General features: G+C 42.1%; 1 protein-coding gene across 1 annotated transcript; it reads left to right on the plus strand.

The window, feature by feature from the left end:
• Nucleotides 1-2,132: 2,132 nt before the first annotated feature.
• CUNH2orf80 (chromosome unknown C2orf80 homolog) lies at nucleotides 2,133-17,743 on the plus strand. The gene is made up of 7 exons (XM_028112106.2): nucleotides 2,133-2,173; nucleotides 4,177-4,258; nucleotides 7,012-7,094; nucleotides 8,658-8,745; nucleotides 9,374-9,445; nucleotides 17,212-17,299; nucleotides 17,604-17,743. The coding sequence occupies exons 1-7, from the start codon at nucleotides 2,133-2,135 to the stop codon at nucleotides 17,741-17,743; spliced, it is 594 nt and encodes a 197-aa protein (XP_027967907.2).
• The last annotated feature ends 4,784 nt before the right edge of the window (nucleotides 17,744-22,527 follow it).

The following is a 22,527-nucleotide window of genomic DNA, read 5'->3' on the forward strand; positions in this document are numbered from 1 at the left end:
AGCACCGCCAAGTCTTTTGCTTTTTAAAAAGACATCAAAGCGGGGCGCCTGGGTGGCTCCGTTGGTTAAGTGACTGCCTTCGGCTCAGGTCATGATCCTGGAGTCATCGGGCTCCCTGCTCGGTGGGGAGTCTCCTTCTCCCTCTGACCCTCCCCCCTCTCATGCTTTCTCTCATTCTCTCTAAAAAATAAAATCTTAAAAAAAAAAAGGCATCAAAGCTAAGGGATCCCACCCACCCCCTTGTCAAGGAATTGAGATAAGACAAATGTTCTACCAACAAATGCTTTTCTAACTTAGTGAAGTAGAAGAATCACAATGCTAGCCTTTATGAAGTTTCTAGTGCTAGGTTGTTGTTGACGACGTTAGCCAGGCTCATCATTTTTTAGACAATACCCAGAACTGGGGTGCAGAAGAGCCAAGAGGCTTGGCCACAGCCACACCAGTCAGTCGGTGGTGCAGTGGACACCACATCCCAGCATCTGGCCTCCCCAGGCCAGTGCTTTTCCTTCTGGGCTACGAGGTCCTCTGTCTGGCTTGTAGTCCATCTCCTGATGGACTCTCCCATAGAGAGCTATATTACTATCTATGTGGTTCATTCATTTCCTATGGAATGCTCTTACTTTGCCTCCCCCTTTCATCTTCATCCTTTCCACATCCCATCCAAGACTGAAGCAGATGTAGTGGCAGCAAGAATGGTCCAAAATAATGAAATTGGTCTGGTGAAGAAGTCATTTAAATTAATGACATCCTGTTTTCTCTCTGCTTATTGTTGATGAGCTGAATCAAATAAAGCTTAATGTTTATAGGCTGCAATTTTTTTTGAAGTTTCTAAAGCTTTATTTATTCCAACCATATCCATGGTAGTGATTTAAAACACATGCACAATTTCAAAAGTACAATAGGTAATATAAAGAACATCTGTGGATTTATCTTCCCAGAGTCAATAAATGTTAACCTTTTTTTTATTTGTGTATTAGGGTTCTCCAGAGAAACAGAAAGTATATGTATATATGTGTATACATGCACAGAAAGAGATTCAGTTTAAGGAATTGGCTCACGTGATTGCGGTGGCTTGGCCAGTCCAAAATCAGAAGGGATAGGCTGACAGGCTGGAGACTCAGGGTAGGGTTCTCCTGGCAGAATTCCTTCTTGCTTGGGAGAAGTCGATCTTTCTTCAAGCCTTCAACTGATTGGATGAAGCCCAGCCACATAATGGAGGGTAATCTGCTCTGCGCAAAGTTCACTGATTTAAATGTTAATCTCATCCAAAAAAAAACACCTTCCCAGAAACGCCTGTCATAATTTTTGACCAAATCTTTGGGCACAGTGGCCTAGCCAGGTTGACACGTAAAATTAACCATCACAATTTGCTTTTGATCTTGTTTAAGAAATAAAACATTACAGACATTGTTGATATCCTACTTATACCCATCGGTGGGCACCCCATTTAAAAGTGATAATTTTGTTTTTATAAACTCCTTTTTGTGATTTCAAACCCTTTTTAATCCCATTACCTAAATTCCAATTTCTGGTTCAATGTGAGGGTAAGAACTGAAGACATGGCCTCATATTTGCCATGGTGACATCTCCTTTCCAGGACCTTCTGGCCATAGGAAATTGTACATGGGTTCTATAGAAAATTCCATTATGAGCCATTGCACCAAGGTGGATTCACTGGGAATCACTATGCTGAATACACACAGAACTTACATAGTCAGATCACAGCATGTTTGGATGCTTCTGTCCAAATAGTTTCATCTACTCTTACATGATCCATCACCGTTTTACTTGCCAGTTTATTGCAAGGATAAGTAAATGATGAACGTTCGGAAACTTGGAAAGAATAAGGGATGTCAGACAAACTCAAGGTACAGTGCACTACCCTCCCACCCCCCAGCCAGTTTAATTCTCCTCTGGAACCTGCTGGGTAAGAGGTCTGAGCTCTGCACGCTCCCAGATCCCTTCCAAAGCCTAGGATTCCATGACTGGTATTTGGAGTGACAGCATCCCTAACTCAAATTCTCTCTGATTTGCTGCTGTAGCTTATAGGCTCAGAGAGGCTGGGTCTTCCCCAAGGATATCAGGTACAGTGTAAGCTACAGATACCTGCTCAGCTGGATAAGCCTTTAATCATGGAAAGAAAGCTCCTAAAGAAGGAAATGAAAAAGCTCCTGTAAGTACGATTGAGAATAAATTTTTGTTTATTACACTCGGCCTTTGGTGGGTTTCAGGTCATAGATGGTCTGGATATTGGCAGGAGGTGGAGGTGGGTAAAAATCTGAGGAAGAATCTATTCCTGCACTATAGGAGAAAGCCAGATGATCTGGTCTCTGCCTCCTGCCTGAGAGGCCTCACATGTGGTGCAAAGCAGGATGCTGACTCTCTTGGATGTTTCTGCCGGGATCATGCCTATCGTGCCTATCAGAGGCATCCCCATTCTAGAGCCTAACAGCTGAGCCCCCAGCCCAGACTGCCTGTACTGGTCAGGATGTGCCTTTAAAAGGGCCCTGCTGGTAAAAGATAGAGGAAAGATTTCTGCAAAATGTACCCAAGGGCCCAGCATTTCAATTGCCGCTTTTGCCGCTGGTATTGTCAGTCTTACCGACTAAATAATTCGTCTCCTTTCTCTTGACATCTGAACTTAAAAAAATAAAAATAAAAAACAAACAAAATGTCAAGTTTTCCCCTGGAAAAATATTTTCTCCTATGGTAGCTTTTCTGTGACTTGGTACTTTTTTAAGAGGTTGGTGAAAATCACAGAGCACATAAAAAGGGGGGAAAAGGCTATTCTATATCTTATACATTATAGGCACAACAATAATATCCTTTTGATCAAAGACCTTCTCACAGTCCCCATCAAATGTCCTTTCTCTGCCTACTATGGTAATTACTTTTAAACAAGTCCTTAAGAAATCCTGGAATAAAAAACATATGACTTTACACATATTTACATGTATGTGTTTGGAAGCCAATATAATAAAAAAATTGTTATCAGAAATGTCAATTCCTCCACGTAGAATTAGAATTTCAAAACTGATATAAGTATAATTTTATAACCAACGAATACATTTAGGCTACTTTAAATAGAGTATCTTGGAATTAGAAAGCAAGACTTGAGAATTTTTATCAATTTTAGCTTAATGACTCAGAAGAGCTTTTGGGAACCAGACACAAACTTACTCCCCCGCGCCCCCTCTGCCCTGGCAGTGGCTTGCCCAAAGTGCATGGTAAAGACCTTGAAAACAGAACCAGCCTGAGGTCCAAGTATGGATCTGTGCAGATGGACCCTGGGGACCCAGAATCCTTTTTCCTGCATCGGGTCCCTCTTCCTCTTCCTGACTTCCCCCCAGGGGTAGCGCCCTGTCTGTCCTCCTGCCAGGGCCACTAGGAAAGTATTCTACAAGACACACTGAAGTAGAATTCCTGGTTTGTTTTTATGCATAACTCCTCCTCGGGGTATTTGCATTCTAATGGGGGAAAAAAGGCCTTCGGGCAAGAGAATACATCCATACAGAATATCATATAGTTGGAATTTTTCAAACTTTGGACATTCTGAGTTTAACATGGGCAGCAAGGGACTCTTTGTTTTATTTATTTATTTATTTATTTATTTATTTATTTATTTATTTATTTTTAAGATTTTGTTTATTTATTTGACAGAGAGAGAGACAGCCAGAGAGGGAACACAAGCAGGGGGAGTGGGAGAGGGAGAAGCAGGCTTCCCCCTGAGCAGGGAGCCCGATGTGGGGCTCGATCCCGGAACCCTGGGATCATGACCGGAGCTGAAGGCAGATGCTCAACGACTGAGCCACTCAGGCGCCCCACCGAGGGAATCTTTGTTTTAAACAGTGGGTCTCAATCCTTTTGGTTTTGGGAAATCATTTCTGCGTGTGGGAATGTGTCACGCCCCCCACCCTGCGTTCCTATCAATTCTGTTCCGACTACGTGAATATTTATTTTTAGATAAATGTGATTGAAGTTCTTAGAGGTTAGACGTTTTAAAACCTATACACTGCAGGATTGCTATTTAAATCAAAATGAGTATCAGTCGAGCTACCAGAGGCACCTGTGACTTTGAATTTTGGTGGAGGAGGGAGGGACTGGGAAGAACGCTCTTCTGCAGACGGAGCTCCCCCCTCATTCCCAATGGTTCAATGCTGCTCTCTTGCTTTTAAGGGGAGATTATATTGGCATCAGACTTCGGGAAAATGAATTTGACCCAAAAGGAAGAAGGCAACTCACCTTTCTAGATGATATGGTAAAGAAAGGCATGCCAATGCAAGTCACATTTGTGTTATTTGTGTTCAGGGGTCGGAGCAAGGATCTAATGTAGATCATGAACAAGGTTCAGAATGTCCAGTTCCTCATCTTCTCATCCTAGGGCCCTCCACATGGCCTTTTCAAGTCATTACACTGCAAGCAAAAAGATTGAGAAAATAAGTCGTGAGGCTTTTGCTATTTGCTCTTTCTCTCCTAGAAAAGATTAAAAAGCAAATGAGTGAAAGGTTAAATGTCAGATACATGATGTTAAAAATTTTTTTTGACAAAATGACTTATGTATTTCTCTAATCTATGTTTTCTTTTGTTTTTTACCATTTGCATTCATGGAGAAAACCACAGAATGAATAATCCTAAAATCTTTCCACATTATTCGTGTTGAAACTCAGATTCATGTTATGTAATGAAAGTTCACTTCACAGAAATTAAGGAAGAAATCATATAAAGATCTAATTCAAAAGAAATGAGTAAACCCTCAGCTTTTTTATGCTTACCGTTTACTCCTCTTGCACTAAGAAGGAAGAAAGTCTCTCTCCCCGCCCCTCCCCCTCCCTCTGCCTGACCTCCCTGGAGCCCTATAAGCAGTTCAGCCTTGGGGTTCTAAAGTGCCTCCCTGTGCACATGTTAAATGGAGAAATTAAATCGATTAAATAAATGCTTCTCAAGCTTTAATGAGGTCTTAGTGCAAGGCCCTTTTGATTTGGGAGGTTTGGGTGGGGCCGGGAATTTGCATTTGTGATGAGCAAACAGGAGATGCCAAGGCTGCTGGTCCACGCGCCAACCTTTGGATTGGGTTTCAACCACTGATCATGGTTCTTTTTGTTGTTGTTCACTTTCTAGTCTGGTTTAGTTGCTGAAAGAAATAAGTACAGTTGACCTTTGAATGACACGAATTTCAACTGTGTGGGTCCACTTATATACGGAATTTTTTTTATAAATACAGTACATTACTGTAAATGTATTTTACCTTATGATTTTCTTTTTTTTGATGGTTGGTGTATTATTTCTTTAAGATTTTATTTATTTATTTGACAGAGAGAGAGAGAGAGAGAGTGCGAGAGGGAACACAAGCAGGGGGGAATGGGAGAGGGAGAAGCAGGCTTCCCGCAGAGCAGGGAGCCCGATGCGGGGCTTGATCCCAGGACCCTGGGACCATGACCCGAGCCGGAGGCAGACGCTTAACGACTGAGCCACCCAGGCGCCCCGTCTTACGATTTTCTTAATAACATTTTCTTTTCTCTAGCTTACTTTATTATAAATATGCAATTTATAATATATATAACATATAAAATATGTGTTAATAGACAGTTTATGTTACTGGCAAGGCTTCCAGTGAACAGCAGGCTATTAGTAGTTAAGTTTTGGGGGAGTCAAAAGTTATAAAAGGATTTTAGACTGCAGGCATTGGTGCTTCTAACCGTTGGGCGTTCAAGGGTCAACTGCACATTGTTTAGACAATGTTAGAAGCTGAGAACCCCTCTAAAACCCCCAAGACAAAACCAACATTTCCTCTTCTGGAGGTGGGGGTCGAGCGGAGAGAAAAGGAAGATTGTGACAGGGACAAGGTGAATACGCTTAGAATTTACCAGAAAGATGGTCAGTAGCATAGGAATGAACATTCAAATTGGTCCTCAGCTTTTTACTGTATACAGGACCCTTAGCAAGCCACTCGGTTGGCATCTACCTCCAGTTCTTTGCTCACCCTGGCCCCTCCACCCAGGATGTCCTTCTTCACCTATAGAATTCTCCTCCTCCTCCTCTTCAAGCCCCAGCTCCACTGGGACCTCCCCTCAGAAGCCTCCTAATCTCCCCCCCCCCCCGACTCTCCTGTGCTCCTGGGAGTGCATTTCCGATGTTCTGCTCACAGAATTGAAAATCATTCTCTGTGGCCCTCTTCCCCCACCTTCACCCTTTTCTATTTTAAAATTTGAGGAAACTGAGACCCTGAGAACATCAGTTGCTTACCCAAGGTTATACCGTGAGTTGTTGGCAATGTCTAGATTTGAATCTAGATTCCCTGATTCTTAGTTTCTTTTTTTTTTTTAAGATTTTATTTATTTGAGAGAGCGAGAATGAGAGAGAGAGAGTACATGGGGGGAGGGAGGGTCAGAGGGAGAAGCAGACTCCCCGCCGAGCAGGGAGCCTGATGCGGGACTCGATCCCGGGACCCTGGGATCATGATCTGAGCCGAAGGCAGTCGCTCAACCAACTGAGCCACCCAGGCACCCCTAGTTTCTTTTTTTTTTTTAAAGATTTTATTTATTTATTTATTTATTTATTTATTTGAGAGAGAGAGAGAGAGAGAGAGCATGACTGGGGGGAGGGGATAGAGTGAGAGGGAGAAGCAGACTCCCCACTGAGCAGGGAGCCCGACACGGAGCTCGATCCCAGGACCCCGAGATCATGACCTGAGCTGAAGGCAGACGCAGAACCGACTGAGCCAGCCAGGTGCCCCCCTGATTCCTAGTTTCTTTCCAAGAATCCATCCTTTCTTTTCCTGTCACCATGAATCAAAAATTTAAAGACAGCCCTAGGGAGAGGAAAACGTAATGACTGAAGATCTCTAAATAATCTGTCTGAGCATCAGGTTACTGGACATAGAGGATGGTCCTCACATTGTGGACATGACAAAATAGTAGACTAGGCTTAACAATGCCATTGTCATTGGGCCCATGGGGTGCTCCAGGCAATGTCCAAGCCCCTCCCTTTGCTGTCTGTGCTTCCTGCTTCCAGGCACACTATGACTTGGCCATCAATGTTGCTTTGCAATGGCTGGATCACTCAGAAGACTTAACTTGGCTGGAGTGGGAAAAAGTGTGAGTTGAAATAGTATTTTTTCCTTCTTCTTTTTTAAATGTATGACTATGAGTAGCGATAGAGAAAGCTTCTGTCTGGCATCTTCCACCATGAGGCGCTCTGATTTGAAAACGCTGCAGGGTGAGTATCCCTCACCAGCTAGATAACCGAAGAAACCCCACAGTTGTCAACATAGACATGTTTACATACTTTGCATCTCTGTTGATTGGTTTCTGTCAGATGATCTTTCTCACACATAATGTTGTGTCTTAGGAATATAACTGTGCCTTATTGGGCATGTGTCATGATTTCTTAAAATGGTCAATTCTGTGGGTAAAGGCTGCGGTTGTTTTCAAAGGACTATCAAACACAATTTCTGAAGCATTCAACTAGATAGATCCCTGAGCTGGAGCTATTTGAACTACAGCTGTTTGAATCCCTTCCAGGATTATAGGCATGTTCATGTGTGCCAGGCAGACTCACTCAGTTGGTAAGAATAAGGAACTAAGGAGACCAGGATTTAATAGCTTCTTCCGGAGGCCAGCTATTTTTTCTGTTCCATTGCCTTAGAACACATACCTTGTCCTGGATAGCTATATCAATTAGGGTTTAGTTGTAATAAGCAGAAAGTCCAGCTTGAACAGACTTAAACACACTCCCAAATGGGAGGGGAGTAGGAATTTATTAACTTTATTTGAAAAGTCCAGGGGTAGGTCTACATTAGGCATGGCTTGATTCAAAACTCAGATCATGTCATCAGGATTTACTTCTAGACTAATTCCTCTGGGTGGACATTCTTCTTTTTTTTTTTTTTTTTTTTTTTGAGAGAGAGAGGGCATGTGTGAGCACGGTGAGGGGCAGAGGGAGAGAGAGAGAGAGAATCCCAAGCAGGCTCCACACTCAGCACAGAGCCTGATGTGGGCCTCGATCTCAGGACCTGATCTCAGGACCCTGAGACCACGACCTGAGCTGAAATCAAGAGTCAGATGCTTAACTGGTTGAGCCACCCAGCGGTGGACATTATTCTTAATTTCAGCCCATTTTATCACAATATTCAGTCCATAGGAGAATAGATTAAGAAAAAAATCACAGAATTGTGTCTCAACTGTGCCTCAGCCCCTGACGTGTCCAGAGGTGGAGGGTGAGAGGAATGGAATACTCTGACTAGCTTCGTCCACAGTGTGTTTTCCACCCTTGGGATCCAGGGGTGTTTGTAGCTCCCCTAGAAGCAGATAGGCTTACGGTGGGTAAAGCAGTTCTCCCCAGCAAGAAGGGAGAGCTCTGCCACAAGAAGGGGAAAAGGATACAGGTTGGCAAAACCATAACTGTCCACCATAGTGGCCAGTGCTTGAGAGCTGTGAAAACACGCATAGAAGGCAAATTCATCACCACTGTTAGAAGATTTGGAATTCAAAGTATGTACTTGACTGACGGCAGACTAATCACCTCGGTTTTGTAAATAAGTGCATAACACATGGCCATTGGAGATTAATTATGGATTATTATTATTATTATAAGCTTACCAGGTGTCAAAAAGAACAAAAATAAACCTTCCACTGTTATTTATTCATATTCCCCCTCAGGAAAATGCCATTTCATGACGGACCTGTTTATCCAAACCGGAAAGAAAGAGAAGCAATGATTTTATCATCTTATGCTGGAATCCTAATGGTAAGGAAAAGAACACTATTTGCATATATGGAGATTTTATATTTGTGATGTGCATTTTTATGTTAATGCATATTTATTTTATTTTTCAACCGATCTTTCTGAATGCCTAGGATTTACTAATACTAAATGTTTCAGTTTTAAAGATATAGTAAAAAATCTTTGACTTCTATATGGTATTGTGAAAACATTTATTTAAAAGGCAAAAAACCAGAATGAAAGACATATATAATTAGATACTGTAGACTCTGATTTATCCATTTATTCAGAAGTTATTTATTTATGGGCACCTGGGTGGCTCAGTTGGTTAAGCGACTGCCTTCGGCTCAGGTCATGATCCTGGAGTCCCGGGATCAAGTCCCGCATCGGGCTCCCTGCTCAGCAGGGAGTCTGCTTCTCCCTCTGACCCTCCCTCCTCTCATGTGCTCTCTCTCTCTCTCTCATTCTCTCTCTCAAATAAATAAATAAAATCTTTAAAAAAAAAAGAAGTTATTTATTTAGTGCCCATGCTATCCAGGCATGATACTAGACATACGGGAGCTATAATTGCTTTGTTTTGTAATGTAAGAAAAACCATGATATGATGATGCATTTGTTGGTGCTACTGTCTTGTTTTTTTTTTTTTTAACAGAACAGTATCCCAATTGAGGAAGTCTTTAAAATGTATGGAGCTGATTCTTCTACCAATTCTGGGGCTACTAAGGTAGGGGTGATCTGACACTATCAATAAAAGGGATTTTTAGAGAAAATTTATTTTATAAATTTAAAATGTATTTTTAACATTTTCAACTGCATGAAACAACAGTTTTTTTTTTAACCAAAATGTACAAAACCAGATGTAGCCATATCTTACCTGGATAACAAATCTTTGTAAAATGATTTCCTTACGTGAGGGCTGTGTCAGTAATAACAAGTATTTTGCCTAAGGCTGAGTAGAGGCAGCAAACACGGCACCAGGCTTATGGTCTAGATTCTGCCTCTGTTTCTGGTGAACAGAATTTCTCACCTACACATTTTGTAATGTAGGTTTGGCAAGTCCAAGCACTCCTCTTGCATGATGTACTAGAACATTTGGAACTAGGAGAAGATCTGCAAGGTTCAAACTCATGATAAATTCTGTAGTTCGTTGCTACCACTCTTCTCCTTCACATGAGAGTCCTTTAAATCACAGCAGTAGAAGAAGCAACTATCAGAAGTCCGGTGACCTGAGTTCTGACACCACTTCCACGGAGCCTTAGGTCCCTGTCCTTCTTTGAGTTTCCATATACCGATCTAAAAAAAATTTTTTTGAAAATTCTGAATGATCTTTATAGCCAGTTCAATTTTTGCTATTTATGGACATAGGCACATTTAGTAGACATTAAATACAAGCTGGTATTTAGAGGTGAACTACCAATCGGTTTACCTTTAGATACCTCTAGAAAAGGGAAGAGACAAGGGGGTTAGTGCAGGAGGGGTGTGCAGGGGGGGAAGAGAGAGAATCCATACCCTCATACCCAGCTTTCTGCTCACACTGTCACTTCCGATGCCCCACCCAGTCTTGGCAGGAAGGCCAGGGCAGGGGCAGGGCTATGACCACAGAAATGCCTGCCCCCCTTGTTCTTTTACCCGTAGACAATACAGCGAACAGTGGGGTCATATAAAATCAAGAGCTCACCAGGTCCAGCTTAAGAGTCAAGCATTTACTAAGAAGTGTTGTAACTTGGAATCCGACTGCCCCATCACCTTAATCCCTATGTAAGTTGGCTCTTGTCCTAAGACTCAAGGTCCCTTGATCACAGAGGACATCAGCACCTTTCCTCTGATCACCCTAGTTTCAACCTCATTCATTCAATATAATTTACGTACAAGGGATATAATGGTGAACAAGTCAGACAAGATAATTTTTCTCACAGGTCTTATATCTTATGTTGGAGCTGCCATTCTACCTTGGTTGAGATATAAGCCACCCTAGGCCCAATGCTCCTCAGAGACCAAGCTGTCCTTGGCTTTTAAAGAAAGATCTTTTAGTTCCTTAGATAGCCAAGCAAACCAAAATGCTTCATTCCTGCTGGTTTTTTCGATAGCTTTCTCCCTTCCAGACTGCCCTCTTTTCCCCTTTCCCCAACACACCCCCCAATATATACACATAAATATCTCAGTCCAACACCTTCTGGTTCAGCCATTGCGTTTTTCCACATCTTCTGATGCCTGGGGATGGCTAGGGCAGGCATCAGACCTTGACTGGTTGGCCTCAACTCACAGGGTCAAAGGGCAAATATAGACAATCACATCCTGGAGGAGATGGCCCTATGAACCCTTCCAGTCTTGGTTGGGTTATCAATCAAGAAGATTTGCAAACATGGTTGTCCAAGTAGCTCAGGCCATGTAACCAAGTAGCCAGGTTCATTTTAAAGGGCCAGACTAGGAAGCCATGCTGTTTAGAGGTGGGCTGGCCAATTTCTATCTATCCATCCCATCTTTCACTTATTCAGTAAAGAGATTTTATTCAGCACATTCTCTGTTTGGTTATGCACAGTCTCTGTCCTCATATCGGTGACCAAAATCAAAAAGCCCAGATGTGCACATGGACTACACAATGAACAGCTCGAAAGGGAAATAGATAATACGTCATGGAGGAGCTTTCCTTCAAACACCTGCATTTGTATATTGTTGCAGGATATGACTGTCAGCTCATTTATTGAGTTGTAACTGGAAGGCAGCTTCGGGTAAGGGTTCAGCATGAGGATTCTGAAGCCAGGCTGCCTGGGTTTGAACCAACTTTGAGCAGAGGAATCCTGGACAACTCTTCTAAATTCATCATCCTTGATTTTATCATAAAAACAGGGAATAGAAAATGGGATTGTTGTGGGAAATGAGAGGAATTAGTACCAGTAGAGCCCTTAGTGCTTGGCACATGGTAACCTCAAAACAATAACTATAGTTAAGGTTCTGGTACTTGGGATTTGAATGTCTGATTTCCTCTATATTCCTGTAAATCAAGGTTTTTCAACATTTCAGTCCAGATAATTCTTTGTTGTGTGTGTAGGGGTGGAGCGGGGGGCTGTCTTATGCATTGTGGGATGTTTAGCAGCAGCCTCTACCCTTTAGATGCCAATAGCTTCCCCTCAGTGTGACAACCAAAAACGTCTCTCAGCTTGGCCAAATGTCCCTTAAGAAGCAAAATCACAGCTGGTTGAGAACTACTGCTCTAAATAATTAAATAGCTCATCAAGCATCCTTATATAATACTAACATAATATAAGCTTTGCCTATTTTAGACACCGAACTATCACAAAGGGTACAATACCATTTGAGCTACAAATACAGAGTCTAAGGATTACCCACCCTTGTGGACCTCACAAGATCCTCCCAGCTTCAAGAACGCCAGCCCAGGCCTTTCTATTGCAGCTATATGTCAGTTCAATTCAGGGACCTCCTCCACATCTTAAACAAGAAATTAGTAGAACCTCTCAATGGAAATGTAGCATTTCAAAGATTACATTGTAGGAGCTATTTTAAAAGTCTTTTGAGGTTTAACATAATTTCAAAAAAGTTGTTCGAAAGAAGTTATTGACAAAGATTCTTCTCTAATGGCTGCATATATCTGAATAAACTTTGATTCCTTTAGATAACATGTCTCCTAAGCAACAGCTAAAATCCTCTCCAAGCAAGAGCTTAAAGCCCTGTAGAATACTAATTAGATTGTGGAGAAGTTCTGGCCACTAGAATTGGCTACATGATATAATATGGGTTATGCATAGTCTTGACGGCTTTCTTCAGGAGTATTTGCTGCCACCTGGTGACAGAAAGGCATCACGGGTGCAATGTTGTTCACCGATTCTATTGTCCTCAGGTTCTACTCCTGATAGCGAGCTGCTATTTGACGACAGGGAGCCATTTTTCTGCTGAAGACCTTGGGCCTATAGAGAAAAAAATCAACTAAGGGTCTCACACAAATGACGGTATTTACGATTAGCTTCAGATAAATATAAAATCGCCTACTCAATTTTAAGCTGAAGAAAAAGGAGCATAAATCTGCCTTCAACACAGCAAGCAAGCAATAGAAATATTCTTCACTTCCATTTGTCAGAGAAAGAGGGAAAAAGGAAAGGGAAGCAGAGAGAGTAAAAATTAGTGTAACCGAGAGAGGAGGAAGACAAGGAGAGGTGGCTGGAGATCAGCAGAACCTCTACTCCTCTCTTTCTGCAGCCACACCCCAAAGTCTGAGGGGCCATCATTTAACTCCATCCTGAGTCCAAAACAGACTCTTCAGAGGCAGACAGATCGGTGTTCCGTCCCAGCTCTGCTACTTCCTAGCTGTGTGGCCTTGGATGAGTTTCTTAATTTCTCTGATTCCCAATTTCCCTATGTGTAAATATGCATGATTACGCTTCCAAACTATACTGGGTCCTTCTGAGCATTCAGTGAGACCGCACATATCAGGTGCATGATGCTGGCATGGGGTGGGGAGCCTTCAACATTAAGTATTATTTCCAAACCCACCCCCGCTCCTGTTTCCCATCCACAGGAGTCCACCAACAGCAGCCTGGTCTCTCTGCAGCAGGCCCATCTTCCCACCTCACACCCTTCTGCAGCCCCAGCCTCTAGGCACTTACACAATAATCTGCCGAGTGTTTTCTCTTCTTGGAGGATGCGGATCCAGCCTGAAGTGTACAGATGTGAAAAAGCATTTTCATGATAAGGAGAGGGACCTATCAGGTTTAAACAAAAGCTCAATATTGGCGGATCTTCATGAAGGGAGATGGAAAACCATGCTTTCGATATCCATTATGTCCAAATGAATACTTATGGTATATGTTTAAAGTATAAAACCCAAGCAAACAACAAATCCACCAAAGGGATGAAATGGAACAGTATCAACAGTTTGGGAGCTCTCCGTGCATCCTCTCCAGCCCCTACCCTTCTTGTTGCTTCACATTTCTACTATCTGGAATCATGGGTTTATAATTTTCTTGTCTTTCTTTCTAGTTTTACCACATATGCATGTCTCACCAATATATTGTTTAGTTTTGCATGTTCTTTGAACTTGATAGAAGTAATATAAAAAGCAGTCTTTATAAGTGAAGCAAATGTTTTATTCCATGGCTTTCTTTTGTCATTCAACACTATGGTGCACAAATTCATCCCTGTGGTTACACATAGTTTATTTTCACTGCACATAGCATTCCGCTGTAGGAGTATGCCACAATTTCTTTATATATTCTTCCGTTTTAGACATTTGGATGATTTCTATTATATGTTTCTTTATGTCCAGTAAAAGAGTTTCTGTGTGGCCTATGGGATGTGCATCTCCAACTCTGCATAAAGCCAAACTGTTTTCCAAAATGGTCATACCAATGTACACTTCCACCTGCAATGAGCTTATCTGGCTGTTACCAACACTTGCTATTTTCAGGCTTCTCAAGTTTGTCAGTCTGTTAGGTGGCTGTGATCTTTACATTCCTCTGATTACCAATGAACAACTATTTTTACATTCTTCTTCTGTGAAGTGCCTGCTAAAAAGCTTCTGTCCATTTTTTTTTTTTTTTTTTTTTGGTTGGGTCACTTTTCTTTCTTCTTCTTGTTTTTTTAAAATTTACACAGAGCCTCAATTTTTAGAAAAGCTGCTATAGGATATAATCAGTCAAGTCCTAGATTTTCCAGTACTCTTCCTATTTGAAATTTGCCTTCTCTTTTTACAAATATTAAAATGTTTAGAAAACATGATGTTGCACCATCCCAAACACATTTGAAAAACTTCTTGGACAGTACAAGCTGTCTTTCTGGACCATGTGCCCTGCTTTTACTTTGGAAAGTATGATATTCATGGGCATATGTTCAATTGCTTTGACATCTAGAATCAGAAATTCTCTACCTTCTGGCTCAGTGATACCAAATGACATTTTAATAAGTTACTGCTCAGGCTGAAAGGCAGATGAAGATTATTGGCTGTACTCTTCACCCCTTGGGGCGTCTGGGTGGCTCCATCAGTTAGGCATCTGCTTTTAGCTCAGGTCATGATCCCAGGGTCCTGGCTCCCTGCTCAGTGGAGAGTCTGCTTCTCCCTCTCCCTCTGCCCCTCTCCCCACTCATGCGTGCTCTCTGCCTCTCAAATAAAAAAAGGAATCTATACTCTTCATCCCTTGCTGATGTATCCAGGTCATTTCTTGTGCAAGTTCCTATATGACATCCCCCATCTGCTCTCTCTCTTCCCACCTCCAGTTAGAAGAAATTTTTGTTGAATGGCTTTGGACATAATTGAGCACTTAATAAGAATATGAATTAAGAAATAACAATTGTAATAATACTTCTATATTGACACAATGATGATATTAGTAAATAGCTTTAAAGTAAAAAAAAGAATATATGATCAACTCTAGGCTTAGGATTTGATTTTCATCCTACTTTGAGAATAATTTCTCATATAAGCCACACAGGAAGCCATAGGAACTTCTTGCATGAGCCATCAGATTATCAGGACTCACAGAATATTTGAACTGGAAGTGACCTTTAAAATCATCAGTTTCTATCTTCCCCAGGGGATAAGGAACTAGAGCATCTGTAAATATAAAGCTTGAATCTCTCTCAGTGAGAAAGCAGGAAATGATTGATCTTTTTTTTTTTTAAAGATTTTATTTATTTATTTGAGAGAGAGAGCACGAGAGGGAAGAGGGTCAGAGGGAGAAGCAGACTCCCTGCTGAGCAGGGAGCCCGATGTGGGACTCGATCCCGGGACTCCAGGATCATGACCTGAGCCGAAGGCAGTCACTTAACCGACTGAGCCACCCAGGCACCCAATGATTGATCTTTTAGAGGGATATTAATTACTTCAGGGCTCCTGGCTCTGATTAGTTATTAGTTATTTGATTAGTTATTTCCAAGCAGGATCTTGTAAAGGAAAGGGTGGCCAAGTTGTTGCCATGGGTTATTCTACACAATAGAGATGATGATGATTATGACAAATATAAATATTAATTATTATCATCAAAAAAAGAATAATTATTATTATCATTAATCTTAAAACCAATATACTGTACTATGTGCCAGGCACTATTCTAAGTACTTTACATATGCTAACTTTAATTCCTACCACAACTCTATAAGGTCATTACCAGTATTATTATTATCACATGAAGAAACAGGCACAAAGGAGTTAGGTGACATGCCCAAGGTCACACATCTTATAGATAGATGGTGCAGCCTGCACTCACATACTGCCTATTTGACCCTAAAGTGTATGCTGTTAACCACTATTGCTTGGCTAGAATGCTAGCCGTTCAACTAGTCAATGACACCTGAGGGCCTCCTATGTACTAGGCACTCTTTAAGGCACTGTAGAGAAAAGGTTAAATTCGCTAACTGGGCTCCCTGTTTCCACACTCCAACCCGTTCTCCACACGGAAGCCAAAGCGATTTTTTTAAAACCTAAGTCTGACCTCGTCACACTAGAGCTTAAAAATATTGCAATGGCTTCCACTGAGTCCTGGAATAATGTACAGCTCCATACCGTGGCCCACAAGGACCCATATTATCTGGCACCGGCCTGCCTCCTTCCCAGCCCCATCTATAATTTCCCCCTTTCTCCCTATGCTCTAGCCACCCTGGCTTCCTTTCTGTGTCTGGAAACACAGGTTATTCCAAGAAGATCTTCTCGTTCTGGAACGAGCCTGGAACACTCTTCTCCAGCTCGTCCCCTGAACGGCAGCCACTCGGTCTAGAAAGCTCAGCTGAAGAAACACTGCTTCTTTCTAAAGGCTTTCTCTGGCCCTCTGCAGTGGTGGCTGTTCAGTTGCTTGCTAGTACATCATCTTGATTTGTTTATTAAACTCATCACAGTGGATGATTTATTGTTTGCGTTTCCTCACTCGGCTCCAGCAGGGTGGGAGGCCTTGTCTGTCTTAGTGACCACAGCTCCTGACACAGGGCCTGGCGCATAGTAGGTGCTCACTGAGAACTTGTTGAAGGAAGGAAGGAATGAAGAGATAGTCTTAACCTTGAAGAAGTTTCCAGTGCAGCAGACAGTGGGTTATAACTAACTGCAGCACACTGGGGTTGCTCTATGTGGTGCATGCTTTGAGTTCCCAGATGAGTGAGTCAGTAATTCTGCCTTAGGGTAAGGTTGGGGCGCGGGGTGCCAGTGGGGGTGGGAAGACACGGGGCAGATGTCTCAGAAAAGGTGATATGTGAGCTACATCTCAAAGGAAAAGTAGGAGCCTCTAGGCGGAAAATAAGCAAATGGTTATCCCAGGTAAAAGGCAACAATGTGCAGAGCATCAGTGTGTGAAAGTGCATCCTGGGCAAAGGGGACCAAGAGTGGGAGCAAAAGGCAGAGTACGAACGTGCATGCCGTGTGAAACGTGAGGCTCCCCAGCAGGTGCTCGGTGCTGTCTAAGGACTATGGGTTGGTTCAACAGACCAAGTGCTACACCTAGCAGGTGTTAACAGCCACACCTGCAGCTGTTAAAAAGAGGACTGTTTTCCTTTCAGGTACCCCGAGCTCCACCTCTCCGCCTCTCCCTGCATCCCTTTGCCATGTTAACAGCACCCAAAGCAGCAGAATACGCCCACAAACAGAGTAAGCCTCTTTCCTTCCACCTGCTTAGGGGAAATTTAAGTAAACCTAAGAGTTAAACTCACAAAGTAAGGCCAAAGTTGTTACGGTAATAAGATTTCTCTGTCCAGTTGAATAAAGAGGAAACAAACCAGAAGGATTCATGACTTAATTTCCCTTCATTATAGGAATCAGGGAAGTCTTACTTCTCAGACCCTTTAGTGACAGGAGCAAGGCATTCTAGAAGGGAAGGATCTAAACCTGTGGGTGGACTCATTTTTAAAAAAAAAGGTTTTCATACAGTTACGGTTACCATATGTGTCTCTAGGTGTCAAGTTAAGAAGGGGACCAACAAATAAAAATGTCACCAGCAGCTCTGCAAGGGAAGCAAATGCCACAGCGTGGAAATCATCAAAAAATGTATCTTTGGACACCCAGCCGAAGAACAAAGTAGGTCGAAAAATATAAATTGGACCAAACGGATCCCAAGGGTTTGGGGAGTACTCTACTGATATTGTGGTTAAAAGTCCAACCTTTGGAGTTAGATGCTGTGGGTCTGAATCTAAATGAAGCCACTACGGGGGCGCCTGGGTGGCTCCGTCGGTTAAGCATCTTCCTTCGGCTCAGGTCATGATCTCAGGGTCGTGGGATCCAGCCCCGCATCGGGCTCCCTGTCTCCGCGGGGAACATGATTCTCCCTCTTCTCCCTGCTCCTGGCCTCTCTCTGTCGTTATCTCTGTCTCTGTCTCTCAAATAAATAAATAGATAGATAGATAGATAGATAGATAGATAGATAGATAAAATTTAAATGAAGCTACTACGTACCAGCTGTGTTGACTTCAGGCAGGCTACGTAACCTCTCTGTGCCTCAGTTTCCGCCTCTACAAAGTGAGAAAAATAAGGGTACCTCCTCTCCAGGTTGTCGGGATAAATAACTGGGATTATGCACTTTAAGAGATTAGATGTGTGCTTGGTGCTGAGTAAACCCTAAATAAATACGGACCATGATATTTGGGAAATACTATTCACCAGTTAATCAGCTGTTATTCTTTGATTCAACTAAGTGTGTTGAGGAGAGTTATATGAAAGTCTGTGTCCTAAAGATTTCTCTTCTCAGTCCCTTCCTCACTAATGAAATTTTATCTTTGCCTACTTTGCATCTCTGCTGCTCCCGCCCTGTCCATCTGGTTCCTGGGACATTTATGCTGCAGAGTTCAGAGAATGGTCGGAGATGCACAGGGCTGGAGACAAAAGAGAAAGGCGGGAGAGTTCTTGGCCCTTCCAGCCCTCGGCTCTCTACTGTAACGCGCAAAGTGAAAAGGAAATTTAAAAAGTCGTCAGGAGACCAAGTTAGTGAACATAATAAAAGCTGAGAGGGGAGAGAATCAGATAAGTGGTACAGCTGGTGGCTGGGATATTTTAGGACTTTGTTGAATGAGAGACTGTGGGCCAGCTGCAGGGTTGTAAGGTAGGAAAGGGAAATTGGGAATTTCGAAACTTGGTACACTGGGTTATGAACTGCGTTTGCTTTAAGAAACACAAGTGAAAATTAAACACAAGTGAAAATTAAAATTTCTTATTATCTAGTTTGGTTGCCGTACTGTGTATCTTTTAATGTGAATCTCTGAATAGACTGGACCACATAAGGCCCAGGATTCATTCAGGTTTTAGAGGCAAACAATCGACTGGTGAGAAATATAACCTCATCATAGCAAATGCTTTAGGAACAACCTGAATTCTTTGGTCACATTAGGGTTTTAATAAGTGTTATTCTAGTAACATAACAATACCACTATTGGGAAATCTTTACTATATTGAGTTTCCTTTTAAAGATATTTGCTATAGTGAGATTTGAAGGCATAACTTTTCTAGAAACGTATCTGTTACTGAAGAACTCTTTGAAGTAAGATGAGGCGTTGTTGTTTTTTTTTTAATATGAGTTTGGATATAGCAAGTTCTAAATAGTAAAACAGAACAACAGGAGAAAAAAATAACTCCAGAAATAACACACAGGTGCGCGCGCACACACACACACACACACACACACATACACACACTGATATCTAGACTTTAAACTTAATCATGAAAAAAAATACATCTCTGAAACAGAGGTTCTTAGACCCCTTGAGGCTCATCTATGCATCCGATGTACTGAAAATCCAGCTCTCAAGATCATTCATTGGTATGTTTGTTTTGAAAATATTATTTCATTTCCTGTATATTTCCTTCCATAACCATTGAAGATTGTTGGCTTCTTGATGGAAGCAGATCTTTTATTTCCTTATTATTTCCCACAGGTATATAAAGTGCTTTGCAAGCCGTGGCTATTCAATAATTATTGTTGATAAGTGAATTGGCAATAACTACATGGTCCTGAGTGTTCTCAAAACACTGTGCTCTGTCTAAACTGATTGAGAAGTTCCTTTCTAGGGACCAGCCATTTCTATAGCCTAATTAATGCCTATTAGTCTAGGATGTCCAAACAATAAGTGCCTCTTTTGCAGTAGGGATAGGTCTTGAGATAAATCCTTTCCATAAAGTCCTCTTCTTGAAAATCAAACAGCAGAAAACACATCTATGATTTTTGTTCATTCTTTATTATTTGTGTACTTTAACATCTTTGCCAACTTCTGAGTAATGTACTTTTTAAATTAGCTTAAAACATTATCATAGTAATACATGCTTATGGCAAAAATTTCAAACAATAGAGAAAATATAAACTGAAAAACAAAAGAATTCCCCCTTCCCCACAGCTCTGTCATATTCCTCAGAAATAACCACTGTTAATATTTCTTGTGCTATTCAAATACTTGCTGTACATGTACATATAAATATACATACATGTGTCCTACTGATTTGTTAGAAATTAATGAAAAGTCTTTTTGTTAAATGTATGGAAAAGGCACGCCTGGGTAGTTCAGTTGGTTAACCATCCAACTCTTGGTTTCAGCTCAGGTCATGGTCTTATGGGTCATGAGATGGAGCCCCACGTCAGGCTCCATGCTCAGTGGGGAGCCTGCTTGAAGATTCTCTTCCTCTGTCCCTCCCCCCATTTGCACACTCACAGTCGCTCTTTCTCTAAAATAAATAAATCTCCTATTTTATTTTTATCTTTTTGAAGATTTTATTTATTTATTTATTAGAGAGAGCACAAGGACGAGCAGAGGGAGGGGCAGAGGCAGAAGGAGAGGGAGAACCCGACTGCCCACTGAGCAAGGAGCCCGATGTGGGGCTCCACTCAGGACCCTGGGATCATGACCTGAGCCGAAGGCTTATGCTTAACCAACTGAACCACCCAGCTGCCCCTAAATAAATCTTTTTTTTTTTTAAAGTTTGGAAAATAGGGCGCCTGGGTGGCTCAGTCAGTTAAGCATCTGCCTTCGGCTCAGGTCATGATCCCAGGGTCCTGGTATCGAGCCCCGCATCCGGCTCCCTGCTTGGCAGGAAGCCTGCTTCTCCCTCTCCCTCTGCCCCTGCTTGTGTTCCCTCTCTCGCTGTGTCTCTCTCTGTCGAATAAATAAAAAAAATCTTAAAAAAAAAAGTTGGAAAATAGACTTTCACAGTTTATTGCTTGAGAAAGTTTTTCATTTTATATATTTCAGCTTCTGAGTCTTTTCCTTACCCATATGTTTTATGGATATTGTACCATGTCTTTTAGCTGGTAAACAACTTTTTTCAACCTCAAGATAAAACAATGCTTCTTTCAGAATTTTGTATTTATTTCCAGCCACAGAATTGCTTCATAAAGTAAGGGAAAGGAAGAATTTTCTTTTAAATAATCCAGGTATTTGGTGAAATAGTTTTAAAGATTTCTTTTATACTATATTAATATTAGCAATCCATTTATTAGTCAAAATGAATATGAGCAACACCATATCCTAGGAAAATGTAGATACTGAGCACATTATCAGGAAATGGATTCGGAATGGACAGGACCATACCAAAGAACTAGAAAACAGATACCCTGTTGATAAAGACTGTGGATTCTGGAGTCACACAGCCCAGAGTTTACTCTTGGGTCTCCCATTTAATAACTGGCATGAATTGTTAAGTGAATCTCTCTGCTTCTGTTTCTCATCTATAAAGAAAAGATTCTAACAGTACCTATCTCATAAGGTTGTTACAAGGACTAAATGAGCTCACATATATGGAACGGCTTAGAAAAGTGCCAGGACCATTGCTAGCAATAACACAGGTGCTCCCATGACTACTACTGCCCCTGACAAAGTCACAGTATCGTGAACCGGAGCAAGACACAGAGACAGGGCAATTTGAGGGATTCTGGTTTCCAGTGTGGAACTGGAATTCCGGCAAGGAATTTAGAGACTGCCACTCATCCTAATAAGTAAAAAGCTGAACAGGCTGAGAAAACAACTCCTCTTGGATCTGTAAGACAGGGGAGGTCAAAGGGCAAACCTCTGCCCCCAAGTTTGGAGAGACAGATAGGCGGATATAGGGAGTTAGGGTTTACCAGAGCAAAGACTCACAAGCAGAAGCTGCCAGAAATACAGGGCTGGAGTAGGAAACCCTTAACTGCAATTGGCAAATCACAGGAACCTCAGTGCAGACAACTTGGAGGGTTAAAAACTCCAGGGGGACCCAGTCATAGCAGGGTACCCACAATTTTGTGAGATTTACCAGCAGGAGCTCTGTCAGGTTCTCACAGTAAATCCTGGAGAAAATTCTGTTCAGGTTTCCAGCAGTTGGGGGGGGGGGGGGAGAATGGGAGGAGGTAGGGGTGGAGGAGGGAGGTGGGGGAGGAATCATTTTTATTTATTTTTTTAAAGATTTTATTTATTTATTTGACAGAGAGAGAGAGAGAGTACAAGCAGGGGTGCGTCAGGGCGAGGGAGAAAGCAGGCTCCCCCTGAGCAGAGAGCCTGTCCTGGGGCTGGATCCCAGGACCGCAGGATCATGACCTGAGCTGAAAGCAGACGCTTAACCCACTGAGCCACACAGGCGCCCCGAGGAACCATCTTTAAACACAACAGAGCACTCTGTTCTTAACAAGGCCTGCCCTGAGTGGCAACTAGTTAACTGTAGCTTACCTGTTGATGTTTTATCAGAGCCCAACTGACCTAGAAGAAGGGAAAGACCCACTCAAGTCAGCTCTAGTCATCTGGTCCCAGCTAGAGGAGAGGAAAAACTGAGAAACACTTGCAAAGTTCCAAAGTCCAGAGGCACAGGCTCACCAAAGACTGAGATCTAATCATAGGACTACAGAACCCTTCCTATCCCCCCTCACCCCCCCC

The sequence above is a fragment of the Eumetopias jubatus genome, unplaced genomic scaffold (genome assembly GCF_037043125.1).
Source record: "Eumetopias jubatus isolate StellerSeaLion01/CBP00866 unplaced genomic scaffold, mEumJub1_p1.0 scaffold_3, whole genome shotgun sequence".
NCBI classification, from domain to species: Eukaryota; Metazoa; Chordata; class Mammalia; order Carnivora; family Otariidae; genus Eumetopias; species Eumetopias jubatus.

Excerpts from the sequence above, each read along its gene's own strand:
- CUNH2orf80 (XM_028112106.2), top strand. The coding sequence starts at position 2,133 with ATGGAAAGAAAGCTCCTAAAGAAGGAAATGAAAAAGCTCCT. Across the intron at positions 8,746-9,373 it reads CTTATGCTGGAATCCTAATG|AACAGTATCCCAATTGAGGA; the intron begins GTAAGGAAAAGA and ends TTTTTTTAACAG. Across the intron at positions 9,446-17,211 it reads CCAATTCTGGGGCTACTAAG|GTACCCCGAGCTCCACCTCT; the intron begins GTAGGGGTGATC and ends TTTTCCTTTCAG.